Source organism: Hemitrygon akajei, unplaced genomic scaffold (genome assembly GCF_048418815.1).
Source record: "Hemitrygon akajei unplaced genomic scaffold, sHemAka1.3 Scf000070, whole genome shotgun sequence".
Taxonomy (NCBI): Eukaryota; Metazoa; Chordata; class Chondrichthyes; order Myliobatiformes; family Dasyatidae; genus Hemitrygon; species Hemitrygon akajei.
This window is the reverse complement of record NW_027331956.1, coordinates 1,020,857-1,039,251: the sequence shown is the minus strand read 5'-3', so window position 1 is coordinate 1,039,251 and position 18,395 is coordinate 1,020,857. Positions and strand designations below refer to the sequence as shown.

The following is an 18,395-nucleotide window of genomic DNA, read 5'->3' as shown; positions in this document are numbered from 1 at the left end:
CCGTCCATGTGATGGCAGCAGAGAGACAAGAGCTTGGACATCGATGGGTTCACCACCGTCAGTCAGCTGGAGTGGGTGGGTCAGAGTAATTGGAAAGTCTCCGGGATTTGCCATGTAACATCACGGGCTCTTTGTGGCGCTGTGGAACATGGCCACTGATCTGGGCAGGAATCTTTCTGCATGGACTGAACACTGCACGGCACTTCCAATGAAAGAAAATTCCATCAGCGCCGCACCGACTGTGATCTGCGTGGGAGTGTTTCAGATACTGTGCAACCGCGCACACGCGCAGCACAGCGACAACAGGGAGTAACACCAATGAGGGAATGAAATTGTGCTACGTCACAGGCTGACGTTTATGGTCAGTCCAGAGGCCACAAGTCCTACAGATTCGCGACGCTCTTGGTAAAGAAATTCCTCCTCATCTCCTCTCTAAAAGGACGTCGCTCTATATTGAGCCTCTGTCCTCTGGGTCCCCACAGGAAACATCCTCTCCACATCGATTCCATCGAGACATTTCAACACCTGATGGGTTTTCAATGAGGTCCGCATCATTCTTCTGAATTCCAGTGAGAGAGGCCCAGAGTCATCGAATACTCCTCATATGACAAGACTTTCATTCCCGGTATCATTTTTGTGAGCAACACACACAAAATGCCGGAGGAACTCAGCAGGCCAGGCAGCATCTGTGGAGAAAAGGAACAGTCGTCCTTTCGGGTCGAAACCCTTCGGCAGGACTGAAGATTTTAAAAAATCTCAGAGTAGTTCTAAAAGGTCGGAGGAGCGGGGAGTGACACAGCGTGATTGGTGTAATCGGGAGGGGGGATGAGGTGTGAAGTTGATTGGTGAAGACATTGGGAGAAAAATCGGGAGTGGAACACCAGAGGGAGGCTAGGAGATAACATGAGAGACAAAAAAGGGAATGGGAAATGGTGAATGAGGGACATCACCAGAACTTTGAGAAATCGTTGTTCATGCCACCAGGTTGCAGTCTGTCCAAAACGGAATATAAGGCGTTGTTTCTCCAGTGTAAGTGTGGCGTGATTATGACAGTGGGGGAGGCCATGGATTGACGTATCAGAATGAGAATGGAAAGTGGAAATCAGGTCATCTTTTACTCGCTTAGCTATTCATAGTAACAGAATTTTTGAGCGGGGTGCCCAAACTTTTGCATGCCGCTGTAGGTAGGGAGAGACTGAACCGTGGGGGATTGGGGATATGACAGAGTCGGGGTATGCTATGTCTTCATTGGGGAGGAACAAGCTGAAACAATGGGTCTACCTGGACACGGGGGTTTAGGATTTTGCGGAGGAGGCAGAAACAGGAGCTTCGGGGTCCGGGAAGTATTGTCAAGTCAAGCCAAGTCACTTTTATTGTCATTTCAACCATAACTGCTGTGTACAGTACATAGTAAAAATGAGACGACGTTTTTCAGGACCATGGTGTTACTGTGTCATGTCACAAAAACTGGACTGAACTATGTAAAAAAACAACACAGAGAGAAAAAAAGAAAGAACTACACTAGACTACAGACCTACTCAGGACTGTATAAAGTGCACAGAAACAGTGCAGGCATTACAATAAATCATAAACAGGACAGTAGGGCAAGATGTCAGTCCAGGCTCTGGCTATTCAGGAGTCTGATAGCTTGGGGGAAGAAACTGTTACATAGTCTGGTCGTGAGAGCCCGAATGCTTCGGAGCCTTTTCCCAGATGGCAGGAAGGAGAAGAGTTTGTATGAGGGGTGCGTGGGGCCCTTCATAATGCTATTTGCTTTGCGGATGCAGCGTGTAGTATAAATTTCCGTAATGGCGGGAAGAGAGACACAGATGATCTTCTCAGCTGACCTCACTATCCGCTGCAGGGTCTTGCGATCCGAGATGGTGCAATTTCCGAACCAGGCAGTGATGCAGCTGCTCAGGATGCTCTCAATACAACCCCAGTAGAATGTGATGAGGATGGGGGGTGGGAGATGGACTTTCCTCAGCATCCGCAGAACGTAGAGACGCTGCTGGGCTTTCTTTGCTATGGAGCTGGTGTTGAGAGACCAGGTGAGATTCTCCGTCAGGTGCACACAAAGAAATTTGGTGCTCTTAACGATCTCTACCGAAGAGCCGTTGATGTTCAGCAGGGAGTGGTCACTCCATGCCCTCCTGAACTCAACAACCATCTCTTTTGTTTTTGTTCACATTAAGAGACAGGTTGTTGGCTCTGCACCAGTCCGTTAGCCGCTGCACTTCCTCTCTGTAAGCTGACTCGTCGTTCTTGCTGATGAGACCCACCACGGTCGTTTCATCGGCGAACTTGATGATGTGGTTCGAGCTGTGTGTTGCAGCACAGTCGTGGGTCAGCAGAGTGAACAGCAGCGGACTGAGCACACAGCCCTGGGGGCCCCCCGTGCTCAGTGTGATGGTGTTGGAGGTGCTGCCTCCCGATTCGGACTGACTGAGGTCTCCCAGTCAGGAAATCTAGGATCCAGTTGTAGAGGGAGGTGTTCAGGGCCAGTAGGCTCAACTACTGTATGAGGTTGGTGGTGGTGCTGGGAGATCCCCAGAGTCAAAATGGTTGGTGATGGTGTGGGAGACCATGTCCTGGTGTTCCTTACTGGGGTCCTGTTCGAGGGGTAAGTAAGAGGAGGTGTCTGAGAGTTGGCGATAGGCCTCAGCAAGGTAGGGGTCAGTCCGACAGACAACTACAGCACCTCCCCTATCTGCGGGTTTGATGGTGAGGTTAGGATCAGTGCGGTGGGAGTGGAGAGTCCAACGTTCGGAAGGGGTGAGGCTGGAATTGGAGAGAGGACGTTGAAATCTAGACGGTTAATGTCCCATCAACAGACTTAGTGGGGTCCTGTTCAAATTCCTGTGGCTCCTTTGAGCCCCTTCCGAGGTCAGCGCATCTTTTCTTAGATATGGGGCCGGAAACTGCTCACAATGCTCCAAGTGAGGCGTCTTTGTAAAGTCTCACCAATGCATCCTTGCTTTTCCTCTCGAAGTGAATGCCAACATCACAGAGAACTTCCTCAACATCGACTCAACCTGCAAATTATCCTTCAGGGAATCCTACACGAGGATTCAGAAGGCCCTTTAATTTTTTATGTTTTTTAATATTTTTTCCAGTTACAAAACAGTCTGCCCTTTTATTTCTTCTACCAAAGTACACGACCATGCCGTCCCCGAAATTCAGTCCTTCATCCATTGATGTCTTCTGTAAATCTTTCTACAGGAAAGAAACAGCAATTTGTGTCCGGGAATTCTCAAACACAGCACATCTCTGTCCGGATATTTAAGGAGTGACCAGATATTTCCATTGAAACACCGATATATCAGTTGTTGATCCTTGGGGATGAAGTAGTGTCTCATCTCAGCCGGAAAAGTGACTGAAATATTTTCGATGTCACTCAGTGAAATCCACTGGAAACGGGCGCTGAGAACACAAGTAACAGAAGTAAGGCTGTTTACAAGAAGGGGATGAGCCGTCTCCATCTTCTAAGGAAGCCGAGATCCTTGAATGTGTCAGGCAGGATGTTGGAGATGTTTTACCAGTCTGTTGTAGCGACTGCAGTTTTCTTTGCCGCTTTACGTTGGGGGAGCAGCATCGATGCAAAATAAACTCATCAGAAAGGTTGGAACCGTCCTTGGCCACAACCGGGGCTCTTTCGAGTGAGTGGTGGAGAGGAGTGGTGTCACTAAACAAATGGACACCCATTACGGACAATCGGGCACATCCTCTCCATGAACGACTTCACAGGCAACGGAGCACCCTTTCGAACAGACTCCCTCAGCACCGCTGTCACAAGGACCGTTACAGAAGCTCTTTCCTATCAGATGTAATAACCACATACAACAGTCCATCTGCTAACCGGCCACCCACAGCTCCAATCTCTTCATTAAATTTGCCGACAGCACCACATTGATTGGCCCAATCTCAAACAATAATGAGGTGGCCTGCAAGGAAGAAGTCATCTCTCTGACACAATGGTGTCGAGAAAACAACCTCTCCTTCAATGTCGGAAAATCAGGGGAGCTGGTTGTGGATTACAGGAGGAATGGAGACGGGCTAACCCCTAGTGACAACAATGGATCTGGGGTTGAGAGGGTAAACAGCTTTAAGTTCCTCAGGATCCTCATCACCCAGGATCTCACGTGGTCTGTACACACAAGCTATGCGGTGGAAAAGGCACAACAGCACCTCTTCCACCTCAGACCGTTGAGGAAGTTTGGTATGGGCCCCCAAATCCAACGATCTTTCTACAGGGGCACAACTGAGAGCATCCCGACTGGCTGCATCACTGCCTGGTATGGGAACTTTACCTCCCTTAATGGAAGGATTCTGCAGAGAGTGGTGCGGACAGCCCAGCGCATCTGTAGTTGTGAACTTCCCATGATTCAGGAAATTTACAAAGACAGGTGTGTAAAAAGGGTCCGCAGGATCATGGGGCACCTGAGTCACGGTAATCATGATCTATTCCAGCTGCTACCATTGGGGCAACGCTACGGCAACAGAAAAGCCAGGATCAACAGGCTCCGGGACAGCTTCTTCCACCAGGAATCAGACTGCTTAACTCACGCTGATTTGAGTGCATTTCTATGTTACCTTGACTGTTCTGTTTATTATAAATTACTATGAAATACTACGATTGCACATTGCACATTTAGACGGAGGCATAACGTAAACAGTTTTACTCCACATGTATGGGAAGGATGTAAAAAATAAAGTCAATTCAATACATCTTTCTGCGACAGATCATAGTTCAATAGTCTCTGCAATATTGTTTCATACATTATTATTGCACATTGGTACAGTATTACTGTGTATGTTATTATTCTCTATTTTTAGTAAAGTCTTCGCACTGCTAAGTGCGATTTTAAATATTGCTGCTGTAACGAAAGAATTTCCCACTCGGGATCAATAAAGTTATTATTATTATTATTATTATTATTATTATTATTATTATTATTATTATTATTATTATTATTATTATTATTCTCCAGCCCTATATCTCTTTCAGCGACTTCACCGCTCTTGACTTTACGCCTCCCCCTTTCCCGTTTTCACCTATCACCTCATGTCGCCCCACAATCTGACTCCCTCCCTTCCTTTCCAGTCCTGAAGAAGGGTCTCGGTCTGAAACGCCGACTGTTCACTCCTCTCGATAGTCGCCGCCTGCCCCCCTGAGTTCCTCCAGCATCTTGTCTGTGTTGCTTTGGGTTCCGTATCTGCAGATTCTCGCCTGATAAATCATTGCGCATGCGCGGTCGGCGCCACCATCCCGAGTATCGCGCATGCGCTGAGTAGCCCGGAGGCCGAAAACGACCGGACAAAGGTAAGAGCGGGTTCCGGGCGGGTTCTAATCCACCGGCGTCTGAAACGCGACCGAAGGACAATTACTGTGATTTCCAGCAACACTGGTGCTGCACCCCACGGCGGTCCTGGTCCTCCCCCTCTCTCTCAGCCCCATGATCCGTACCCGGCCACAAAGCATGCTTACCGGCGCATGCGCATTCTTGGGCCTTTCGATGCGGCTAGGGAGGTTTCTCTCTCCCTCTCCCTCTCCATCTCCCCCTCCCCCTCCCCCTCTCTCTCCCCCTCCCACTTCCCCTCCCCCTCTCTCCCACTTCCCCTCCCCCCTCTCTCCCCCTCCCTCTCTTGTTTTACAGCGGTTGGAACCCAGCTTAAAGGTGCATTACCGTCACTTTCTGCTCCGGAGTATGCGATGGACTCACATTCTAAATCCCTTCATCCAATCGGACACATACACATAACCTAACCTACACTTTATCCTCCCTATCCTAGTACCCTATTTCTGTCTATCCATCATATCCTATAAAAAACCCCTGTACCCCTTAAGAAAGCTAAAAATACCCTGACCTGTGTTCTCTCACCCATGCCCAGCAACCCTTTTAATGTGAATTCCTGCACCCCCAGTTCCCTTAGATTAATTCTCATCATCTCTCTCTGTATCCCATACTTCCTGCAACTCAGAACTACATGCTCTACTGACTCCTCTTCCTGACATTCCTCACACGGTCCTGTCTGGCGTTTCCCTATCAATTTCAGTGTTTGGTTTAGTGCACAGTGCCCCAGCCTTAACCTAGTCCACACAATTTCCTCTATTCTGTATCTACTTCCTACCCTAGTACCTGCAACACTTTTTTGTATTTGATATAAATGCCTCCCTTTCCCCTTCCTGTCCCATCTTTCTTGCCACATTTGGTTATTTTTTTTCCCAGATTACACACTTAACCTCTGCTTTACTAATACTAATGTGCATTTCTATATTTTCTTTCTTTATTGCCCTCTTTGCCAACTCATCCACCCTTTCATTGCCCTTCACCCCTACATGAGCTGGAACCCATAGAAATTTAACCTGACCTCCCTGATTTGCAACTCTTGTGACTGACTGAAGGACTTCATGAAGTACATCTTGCCAGCTGTTTGAGTGAGAAGACCTTAAACTTGCTAGTACTGAAGTTGAATCTGAGCATATCAACGCTTTGACTAGTTTAGTTTTCTCCACCCAACGCAACACAACCAACACTGTCATCATCTCCACTGTACACACCGCTAACTTATCAGATGTTCTTCTGCTGATTGCAATTGCTTTTGCTGGTATTGCCACCCCAAACCCTGTCACTCCTGTCTCAGGTTCCTTAGCACCATCTGTATAGACCTGAGTATAATCACTATACATTTCCATCACATAACAGTTAAATGCACTTACCAAATCAGTTTTATACTTTCCTTTCCTTTTTACCTCTGACAAATGCCGGTCTACGTCAGGCCATACCAGCTTCCATGGAGCTACAACCAGATAAACTACTGAAGGACTTATCCTTAGATCAAACACTCCACATGATCTAGCAATATCATTCCCTACCCGACTAATGTTTTCCCTCTGAAACCTCCCATTTTCCCAGGACTCCTGCAACACTCCTTTAGCAGGGTGGGAATCATTGTGTCCCTGCAAATTAACGCAGTAGTTTGCCATCAATTGCATCCTTCTTAATTCCAAAGGCATTGTTCCCATTTCTACCTGCAGGGCTGATACTGGTGATGTTTTAAAAGCCCCACTGCACACTCTCAACACCTGAGCCTGAATCACATCCAGTTTCCTTATAAGAGACCTAGCTGCTGATCCATATGCTACACTTCTATAATCCAACACAGATCTTACTAAAGCCACATACATTCTCTTTAATGCTGAACAACTTGCTCCCATTCCCTACCAGTCAAACATCTCATCACGTTTATTACTTTTTTACATTTCTCCTCAACTTTACTGATATGGTCTGCCCATGTTAATCGTGAATCAAATATAACTCCCAGAAATTTAAATGATCCAACCCTTTCTAAATCAATCCCATACATCCTTAACTTCTTCCCTACTTCAATTCTTTTCCTAGTGAAAAATACAGTTTGAGTTTTTTCCACTGAAAATCTACATCCCCAATCATAACCCCACTCTACCACTTCATCAATTGCTCCTTGTAGTTTCCTGATTATATGCTCCGTGTTCCTGCCTCTTTTCCACAAGGCCCCATCATCCGCAAACAGTGACCTACCTATATCCACTGGTACCTTTGTGAAGACATCATTGATCATAATGATGAAAAGTAAGGGGCTAATCACACTACCCTGAGGTGTGCCATTTCCCACTATGTACTGTTTTGATAATTCTGATCCAATCTGAACTTGAATTTGTCTACCAAACAAAAAATCTTTAATCCAATTAAAAACTCTCCCCCAACCCCCATCTTGTGCAGTTTAATTAATAATCCTTCCTTCCACATCATATCATAGGCTTTTTCAATTTTCATAGGCTACTGCTTCTTTATTTGCCTGGGCCTTTCTTATTTCAGTCTCTAACCTTATCACTGAGTCCATGGAATTCCTTCCCTTCCGAAAACCACTCTGATAACTTGCCAGCATTCCTCTCTTCTCAAGATCATATGATAACCTTTCAGTTATCATCCTTTCCATTACCTTACATATATTTGATGTTAGTGCTATTGGCCTGTAGCTAGTGGGTTTTGACGGATCCTTGCCAGGTTTCCTTATTGGAATTACTACTGCTTCTTTCTATGCACTTGGTAATCTTCCCTCCTCCCACACTCTGTTGTAAAAATGCAGTAACTTCAAGAGCGCTCCTTCTCCTAGATTTTTTAGCATAAAGTAGCATATTAGATCTTTCCCTGGTCTCGATCTCTTTATTGCTCTCACCATTTCTGCCAAAGTAAATGGATCATCAATTATATCTTCCCTCCTGTTTAACACACCTGGGTATTGACTCATTGTTCTTTCCCTTCTCCTTCTCCCTTCTTCAGACAAATTTTCTGAACTATGTATCTTTACAAATGAGTTGGCCATGATCTCAGCCTTATCCCTGCTGGAGACTGCTGTTTCCTCCTCAGACATCATTACTGGATACTCCCAATCGCTTCTATCTCCCCCCATCCTCTTAATCATTCCCCATACCTCTCCCACAGGTGTTGTTCTTCCTATTTTGTTGCAAAAACTCCTCGAACTTGCCCTTTTAGCTTGACGTAGAGTTCTTCTCACCACTGCCTGTGCCTTCTTATATTGAATCAAATGCTGCATATTATGGGTTCTTTTAACTAGCCTGAGTGCTCTATTTCTGGTTTTTACAGCCTGACATCATTCCTCTGACCACCGTGGCACTAGTTTTCTATTCATCCTATTTTTACTCCTGGGTATAGATCCTTCTGCTGCCTTAATAATTGCTGAAGTCACCTGACTGTTTAATTCATCTATATCTCCAGAAATGTCAATCTTTGTCAATGCTTCTTCACTTAACTTCTGGAACTTACCCCAATCTGCTTTTCCAAACACCCTCTTTGGGACTCCCCCACCTGGTCTTATTTCAACTCTTTCACCCACTGAACATAAAACTGGGTAGTGATCACTGCCTACTGTTGAAGCTGTCCAAACTCCCCAGTTACTGATGCCAGCCAAGACATTAGACACTAACATAATCTCTAATACCGACTCAGTTCCTGTTGTTATGTTTATCCTTGTTCCTCTACCATCACTCATACATACCAAATCCCTTTCTTCCATCAAATCTTCAATTACCGTTCCATTTGAATCTGTAATCGGATCCCCCCATATTGTGCTGTGAGCTTTGAAATCTGAACACCACACTACTTTGTGTCTATTTTGTCCTTGTATCCTTAGTCGGCTGTCCAAATCCAACCTTTTACATGGATTGTAGCAGTTAATTATAACCACTCCCTCCCCTCTCTCCCATATTTCCACCACTATGTATTCCTGATCGACTCCTTTTTCCAGTACTCTATACGGTGTACTTTGCTTGATTAACATAGCACAACCTCCTCCTCCCCCTAGATTTCTATCTTTCCTTATCATTGTATTCCCATGTACCACAAAGTCTAAAACTGGTTTCAACCAAGTTTCCTGAATACACACTACATCCGGTTTTACAACCATTTCCTTAATAAATTCCTTAAATTCCTGGCCATTGGCCAGTAAACTCCTTGCATTCCATTGCAAAAGAATCACCATAATGAGTACTAACTAACCTATGACACTTCCTGGCTTGACTGATTAGTGAGGTTCTCCCTCACTTCTTCCCATGTCAGTCCTGCTAACCCTAAATGGTTTACTGCTGCTTTGATCACCAGCTGAATTTTGTCACTTTTTGACTTTACCTCTGCCGTACTAATAATGACTCCTGCAATGAATGTTACTACAGCTTTATTTTCCACATAAATCCTGTCATTTACTCTTCGCTGCATCTCTTGCATCCCTATTGCTCTCTGGTCATTAGGAGCATTATTCTGTTCTCTTGACATTCTTACAGCTTCTGCATAACAGATCTTTCTTTTCACTCTTATTTCTTGAATTTTATTCTCCCGTCTCATAACTTCACACTCACTATACGCCACATTATGAACTCCTCCACAATTACAGCATTTTGGATTTTGGTTGCACTCCTGTTCCGCACTTTCCATATTCATGATCATCTCCACATCTAGCACATCTCCTCTGCCTTTTACAGTTTTTAGCTATGTGTCCAAACCTTTGACAATTATAGCACCTCAATGGCTTTGGCACATATACCCTTACTGGGTAAGTCATGAAACCCAGGAACACTTTCCTTGGCATTCTTTCTTCTTCAAATTCAATCAATACTATTTCACTTTCTTTTTTCATTCCCTCCTTTATTGTTTTCAGTCTCAGAACATTAATTGCTTTCCCCCCTTTGATATTCCTCTTCAGCTCCTCCATGTTTATACTCATTGGTACACCCGTGATCACTCCTTTACAACCACCATTTCATGCTCCCACCTTCCCTGTGTATTCCACCTTGCATTTTTCTATCTCTTTTAGCTTGAGTGCTTTCTCAAGTTGTTCCTCGTTCGCGCATCTTACTAATAGATTGCCATCATTAAGGACTTTTGCAAATACTATTTCCCCTATCTTATTTGCCAGTTTTTGTTAGCACAAACGGGTTAATTATCTTCATGTGTCCTTGCACCTTCTCATTAAACCTAATTATGACAACACCTCCTCTCTGAACTTCTTCATCTTCCTCACTTTCAGAACTCTCTCCATTGTCATTTCTTATTCTTTTATTCCCTTTGACTCGGTTTTCATCCATCCCCTCACTATCTCCTTATTCCCTTTATTTCTCCCTTCACAATAATCCATTTCTCCACAGCTACCTACCTCTGATCCCAAATCCATATCCCGCTCCTTCTCCACTCTCTTTCCCTCAGCCCCTCCTCTCACCTTGTCAGCGATTACCAGACCCAGGCAATCCCCTCCCAGCAATTCCCTCTCCTTCCTGACTCTCTTTCCCTCAACAAGTTCCAAATCACATTCACACATGCACCACCACCTTCCAAACTCTCAGCCCAGCCCACGACCAGCCCAACAACAGAGGTTTCTCTTCGTGAGGGTTTCTGGGTAAAGAGGCAGCCATGGGCGGTATTGCCGGTGTTGTTCCGTACAGTCGAAGGAAGTGCGAGCGGATGTATCTCCTAAACATTGCCGAGCTCCACTATGTAAATCCGAGGATTATGAATCCGAATGAAAATATAATTCCCAGTTAAGCTCGGTTGAAAAGTTTACCTTCCAGTCAGTGAAAATAGATAGATAGATAGATAGATAGATAGATACTTTATTCATCCCCATGGGGAAATTCAACCTTTTTTTCCAATGTCCCATACACTTGTTGTAGCAAAACTAATTACATACAATACTTAACTCAGTAAAAATATGATATGCATCTAAATCACTATCTCAAAAAGCATTAATAATAGCTTTAAAAAAAAAGAGTTCTTAAGTCCTGGCGGTTAAATTGTAAAGCCTAATGGCATTGGGGAGTATTGACCTCTTCATCCTGTCTGAGGAGCATTGCATCGATAGTAACCTGTCGCTGAAACTGCTTCTCTGTCTCTGGATGGTGCTATGTAGAGGATGTTCAGGGTTTTCCATAATTGACCGTAGCCTACTCAGCGCCCTTCGCTCAGCTACCGATGTTAAACTCTTCAGTACTTTGCCCACAACAGAGCCCGCCTTCCTTACCAGCTTATTAAGACATGAGGCGTCCCTCTTCTTAATGCTTCCTCCCCAACACGCCACCACAAAGAAGAGGGCACTCTCCACAACTGACCTATAGAACATCTTCAGCATCTCACTACAGACATTGAATGACGCCAACCTTCTAAGGAAGTACAGTCGACTCTGTGCCTTCCTGCACAAGGCATCTGTGTTGGCAGTCCAGTCTAGCTTCTCGTCTAACTGTACTCCCAGATACTTGTAGGTCTTAACCTGCTCCACACATTCTCCATTAATGATCACTGGCTACATATGAGGCCTAGATCTACTAAAGTCCACCACCATCTCCTTGGTCTTGGTGATATTGAGACGCAGGTAGTTTGAGTTGCACCATATCACAAAGTCCTGTATCAGTTTCCTATACTCCTCCTCTTGTCCATTCCTGACGCACCCCACTATGGCCGTGTCATCAGCGAACTTCTGCACATGGCAGGACCCCGAGTTATATTGGAAGTCTGATGTGTACAGGGTGAACAGGACCGGAGAGAGTACGGTTCCCTGCGGCACTCCTCTGCTGCTGACCACCGTGTCAGACCTACAGTCTCCCAACCGCACATACTGAGGTCTATCTGTCAAGTAGTCCACTATCCAATCCACCATGTGAGAGTCTACTCCCATCTCTGTTAGTTTGTGCTTAAGATCTTGAGCTGGTTGGTGTTAAAGGCACTAGAGAAGTCAAGGAATGTAATCCTCACAGCACAACTGACCCCATCTAGGTGAGAGAGTAATTTGTGCAGCAAATACGTGATAGCATCCTCCACTCCCACCTTCTCCTTATACGCAAACTGAAGAGGATCCCAGGCGTGCCTGGTTTGCGGCCTCAGATTCTGTATTATCAGCCGCTCCATGGTCTTCATCACGTGCGACGTCAAGGCAACAGGTCTGAAGTCATTCAACTCCTTTGGTTGTGGTTTCTTCGGTACCGGGACAATACAGGATGTTTTCCACTGTCTGGGTACTCTTCTCTGCTCCAGGCTCATGTTGAAGATGCGCTGTAGTGGTTCTCCCAGCTCAGTCACACAGGCCCTCAGTAATCGTGGGGAAATTAGTGCTGCATGGAAATAAAACCTTCCATCAGATTTAGTTCTCTCCGGGTTAATAACGATATGAAACACTTTTGCCTCGATGACAAGTGACTTCTGGCTTTCAGGTCACAAAGGTGCCGCACTCTGATGAGAATAACCACTGCCCTCCACTTTATATTCATTGGCATTGCCATCGATGGGTTCATCACTGTCAATCAGCAGATGGGGGGGGGGGGCGATCCAAGTAATTGGTAAATCTCCAGGATCGTACATGCAGTAACAAGTGATCTTTGTAGTATTGTGGAACATAACCAGAACTTGAAATAATACCAAAGGACAGAGACAGATTGAGCCAGGTCACAGGTTGATTGAAGTCAGAAACAGCCCATTCTCATAAAGACAGGGATATAGTCAGATAATTTGATGGTCAGTCAGAATGTCTGATCCATGCCTTGTTAGAAGATGAGTGCATATGGAAACATAGAAATCTACAATATAATACAGGCCCTTCGGCCCACAGTGTTGTGCCGTCCATATAATCTATTCTAGAAACTGCCTCGTATTTCCCAACTGCATTGCACTCTGTGTACTCTAAGCTCCATGAAATTATTTGAGTCTCTCAAAAGACTGCATGGTATCTGCCTGTACTGTCATCGCTGGCTGTGTATTCCATACACCTGCTACTCTCTGTGTGAGAAACCTACCTCTGACATCCCCATGGACCCTACTTCCAGGCACCTTAACACAATGCCCCTTGTGTTTGCCAATTCAGCCCCAGGAAAAAGCCTCTGGCTGTCCACACGATCAATGCCTCTCATCATCTTATACACATCTATCAGATCACCTCTCATCCTCCGTCACTCTAAAGTTCACTCAACCTATTCTCATAAGGCATGTTCTCCAATCCATGCAACATCCTTGTAAATCTCCTCTGCACTCTTTCTATAGTATCCACAACCTTCCTGTAATGAGGTAATAGAATACTCTAAGTGGGGTATAAATCAGGTCTTATATAGCTGCAACATTACCTCACCACTCTTGAACTCAGTTCCATGGTTGATGAAGGCCTTCTTAACAACAATGTCAATCAGTGCTGCAGCTTTAAGTGTAAAATTGACATGGACCGCAAGATCTAGCTGATCCTCCACACTGCCAAGAGTCCTAACATAATATTACATTCTGTCTTCAAATCTGATGTACTGAAATAAACCACAGCACACTTATCTGGGTTGAACTCCATCTGCCAGTACTGCATCCTATCGATGTCCTGCTGTAACCTCTGGAGAACTGTCCAGACTGCTCACAACACCCTCAGCTTTTGTGTCATCAGCAAACTTACTGACCCACCCTTCTACTTCCTCATCAAGATCATTTATAAAGATCACAAAGAGAAGGAGTCTCAGAACACATCCCTGTGGAACACCACTGGTCACCGTCCTCCATGCAGAATATGAACCATCTACAGCCACCTTTTGGCTTCTGTGGGCAAGCCAATCCTGGATCCACAAAGCAAGGTCTACTTGGATCCTTGCGTCATTACTTTCTGAATGAGCCTTGCATGAGGAATCTTATCAAAAGTCTCACTGAAAGCCATGCACACTACATCCAATGCTCTACCTTCATCAGTGTGTTTTGTTACATCCTCAAAGAAATCAATCGGGTTCGTAAGGCATGATCTGCCCTAGACAGAGTCACGCTGACTATCCCACATCAGATGATGCTTCTCCAAATGCTCAGAAATGCTGCCTCTCAGGAGCTTCTCCAACAGCGTGCCCTCCTCTGAAGTAAGAACCACTGGTCTGTAATTTCCTGGCTTATCTGGCTTACCTGAAAAGGGAACAATGTCTCCTCATCCTCTGGTACTTTACCCCTCCCTACTGATGGTGCAAAGATCATTACCAGACGTCCAGCATTTTCCTCCCTCACTTCCCACAGTAGCCTGGGGTATATCTCAAGATGAGTACCCCCAACTTGAGTTGAAATTGGTAAAATTGTGATGCCAGAGCTCTCATTCAGAGGAGAACATATCGAAGCGTGTAAAATTATGAAAGGAATAGATAAGATAGAGGTAGGAAAGTTGTTTCCACTGGTGGATGAGGCTAGAACTAGAGGATGTCGCCTCAAGATTTGGGTGAAATTGGGATGGAGATGAGGAGGAACTGTTTTTCCCAGAGGGTGGTGAATCTGTGGATTTCTCTGCTCAATGAAGGAGTGGAGACTACCTCAGTGAATATATTTAAGACCAGGTTGGATAGATTTTGGCATAGTACGGGAATTAAGGGTTATGGGGGAAAGGCAGGTAGGTGGAGATGTCCATCGCCAGATCAGCCATGTTCTTATTAAATGGCAGAGCAGGCTCGACGAGCCAAGTGGCCGACTCCGGCTCCTATTTCTTATGTTCTTATGTTCTCACCACAGATTATAATCTCTCCTGAAATACTGTCCTTCACCCATTGATGTATTTTGCAAATATTTTTACAGGTTTGAAATGACAGCACACTTTTGCACGGGAATCTCAAACACAACAACACATCAGTTTTGCTGACTCTGGATATTTAAGGAGTGACCAAATATTTTCTTTGCATCACCAACACATCTGTTGTCAATCCATGGAGATGAAGCATTATCTCATACCATCTGGTAATGTGTTCTGTCTCTGAAATCAAATTTTCTGTTGTAACTCAGTGAAATCCACTGGAACCGGGGTGCTGTGAACACACCAACATTTGTTCACTGGAGATCAGTTCTTCAACTGCATTCAAAACTTCAAAACTACAAGGGATTCAAAACTTCTGACTTTCTGAATTGCCAGAGAATTGATCATAGTCAGGTATCATTCTCCTTCTCTCAGTGTGGGAAGGGATTCACTCACAGCCTACCCACAGACACGCCAGTGAGTTCACCGTGGGGAGATATCATTCTCCTTCTCTCAGTGTGGGAAGGGATTCACTCACAGCCTACCCACAGACTGGCCAGTGAGTTCACCGTGGGGAGATATCATTCTCCTTCTCTCAGTGTGGGAAGGGATTCACTCACAGCCTACCCACAGACACACCAGTGAGTTCAGCGTGGGGAGAGGCCATTCACCTGCTCTGTGTGAGGGAGGGGAACTACTCAGTCATCCAGCCTGAAGATACATCAGCAAGTTCACACCAGAGTGAGATGCTCCACCTATTCTGCAAGTGGGAAGCAATTCGTTCCATTGTCGATGCTGAAGATATATCCTAAAGTTCACCAGTGAGAGGACATTGACCTGCTTGGATGGTGGGAAGACATTCACACGCTCAAACAGACCACAGTGACACCAATGAGTTCACACCGGGGAGAAGCCATTCACCTGCTCCGAATAGGGGAACGGGTTCACTCAATCATCTCAACTGAATGAACAGCAGCGAGTTCACACTGAGAAGAGGCCGTTCACCTGCTCAGACTGTGGGAAGAGATTCACTCACTCGTCCACACTACATAGACACCAGCGAGTTCACACTGAGAAGAGGCCATTCACCTGCTCGGACTGTGGGAAGAGATTCACTCACTCATCCAACCTACATAGACACCAGCGAGTTCACACTGGGGTGATGCCATTCACAAGCTCAGACTGTGAGAAGGGATTCACCCAGTCATCTCAACTGAAGTCACATCAGCGAGTCCACACTGGGGAGAAGCTGTTCACTTGCTCTGAATCTGGGAAAGGATTCGCTCGGTCATCTGTACTGAAGGTACATCAGCGAGTTCACACTGGGGGGAGGCCGTTCACCTGCTCAGACTGTGGGAAGGGATTTGCTCACTCGTCCAACCTGCACAGACACCGGCGAATTCACACTGGGGAGAAGCCGTTCACTTGCTCTGAATGTGGGAAGGTATTTGCTCAGTCATCTGAACTGAAGTCCCATCAGCGAGTTCATACTGGGGAGAAGCCGTTCACCTGCTCTGAATGTGGGAAAGGATTTGTTCGGTCATTTGAACTGAAGTTACATCAGCGAGTTCACACTAGTGAGAGGCCGTGCACCTGCTCTGAGTGTGGGAAGGGATTCACTCACTTGTCCAACCTACACAGACACCAGCGAGTCCACACTGGGGAGAAGCCGTTCACTTGCTCTGAATGTGGGAAAGGATTTGCTCGGTCATCTCAACTGAAGTCACATCAGCGAGTTCATACTGGGGAGAAGCCATTCACCTGCTCTGAATGTGGGAAAGGATTTGTTCGGTCATCTGAACTGAAGGTACATCAGCGAGTTCACACTGGGGAGAGGCCGTTCACCTGCTCTGAGTGTGGGAAAGGATTTGTTCGGTCATCTGAACTGAAGTCCCATCAGCGAGTTCATACTGGGGAGAAGCCGTTCACCTGCTCTGAATGTGGGAAAGGATTTGTTCGGTCATCTGAACTGAAGGTACATCAGCGAGTTCACACTGGGGAGAGGCCGTTCACCTGCTCTGACTGTGGGAAGGGATTCACTCACTCGTCCAACCTACACAGCCACCAGCGAGTTCACACTGGGGAGAAGCCGTTCACATGCTCTGAATGTGGGAAACCATTCGCCCAGTCAGCTCAACTGAAGGAGCATCAGCGAATCCACACTGGAGAGAAGCCGTTCACATGCTCTGAATGTGGGAAAGGATTCACCCAGTCAGCTCAACTGAAGTTACATCAGAGAGTCCACACCGGGGAGAAGCCGTTCACTTGCTCAGAATGTGGGAAAGGATTCATTCGTTCATCTCAACTCCTGAGACACCAGCAAATTCACACTGGGGAGAAACCATTCACTTGCTCAGAATGTGGGAAAGGATTCATTCGTTCATCTCAACTCCTGAGACACCAGCAAATTCACACTGGGGAGAAACCATTCATCTGCTCAGAATGTGGGAAGGGATTCACTCACTCGTCCAACCTACACAGCCACCAGCGAGTTCACACTGGGGAGAAGCCGTTCACATGCTCTGAATGTGGGAAACGATTCGCCCAGTCAGCTCAACTGAAGGTACATCAGCGAATCCACACTGGAGAGAAGCCGTTCACATGCTCTGAATGTGGGAAAGGATTCACCCAGTCAGCTCAACTGAAGTTACATCAGAGAGTCCACACCGGGGAGAAGCCGTTCACATGCTCTGAATGTGGGAAGGGATTCACTGATTCAGTTCATCTGAAAGAACATCAGTTTGTTCACACTGTGGAGAGGCCGTTCACCTGCTCAGACTGTGGGAAAGGATTCACTCGGCGTTTTAGTCTATTATCGCACCAGTTAGATCACAGTGAGGAGAAACCATTCACATGCTCTGAATGTGGGAAGGGATTCGCTCAGTCATCTCAACTGAAGTTACATCAGCGAGTCCAGACTGGGGAGAGGCCATTCATCTGCTCTGAATGTGGGAAAGGATTCAGTCATTCTTCTCAGCTCTTGAGACACCAGCGAATTCACACTGGGGAGAAGCCATTCATCTGCCCAGAATGTGGGAAGGGATTCATTGATTCAGCTCAGCTGAAAGAACATCAGCTTGTTCACACTGGGGAGAAATCATTCTGAGGAAATGCGGATATATAAAAAATCATTTTGAACCCAAGTAACCTCTAGCTAAAAGAATAATTGGGACTGAACAGGAATTTTTGAACAAAAGTAAACTCTGTCTTCAGCAGTTAAGAAAGTAAACGGCTTATACTGGTTTCCATTTAATTGTCAGAGGGACATTGAGAATTTGATAATATATATTGTACCCATGTTTGAGTAAGGACTCATCGATAAGGACAGCAATGACCATCTGTCTGGAATG

General features: G+C 45.7%; 1 protein-coding gene across 1 annotated transcript; it reads left to right on the top strand.

The window, feature by feature from the left end:
- Window positions 1-929: 929 nt before the first annotated feature.
- LOC140722139 (uncharacterized) lies at window positions 930-18,151 on the top strand. The gene is made up of 3 exons (XM_073036932.1): window positions 930-1,029; window positions 5,223-5,323; window positions 15,980-18,151. Exons 1-3 carry the CDS (start codon window positions 930-932, stop codon window positions 18,149-18,151), a joined length of 2,373 nt encoding a protein of 790 aa, XP_072893033.1.
- The last annotated feature ends 244 nt before the right edge of the window (window positions 18,152-18,395 follow it).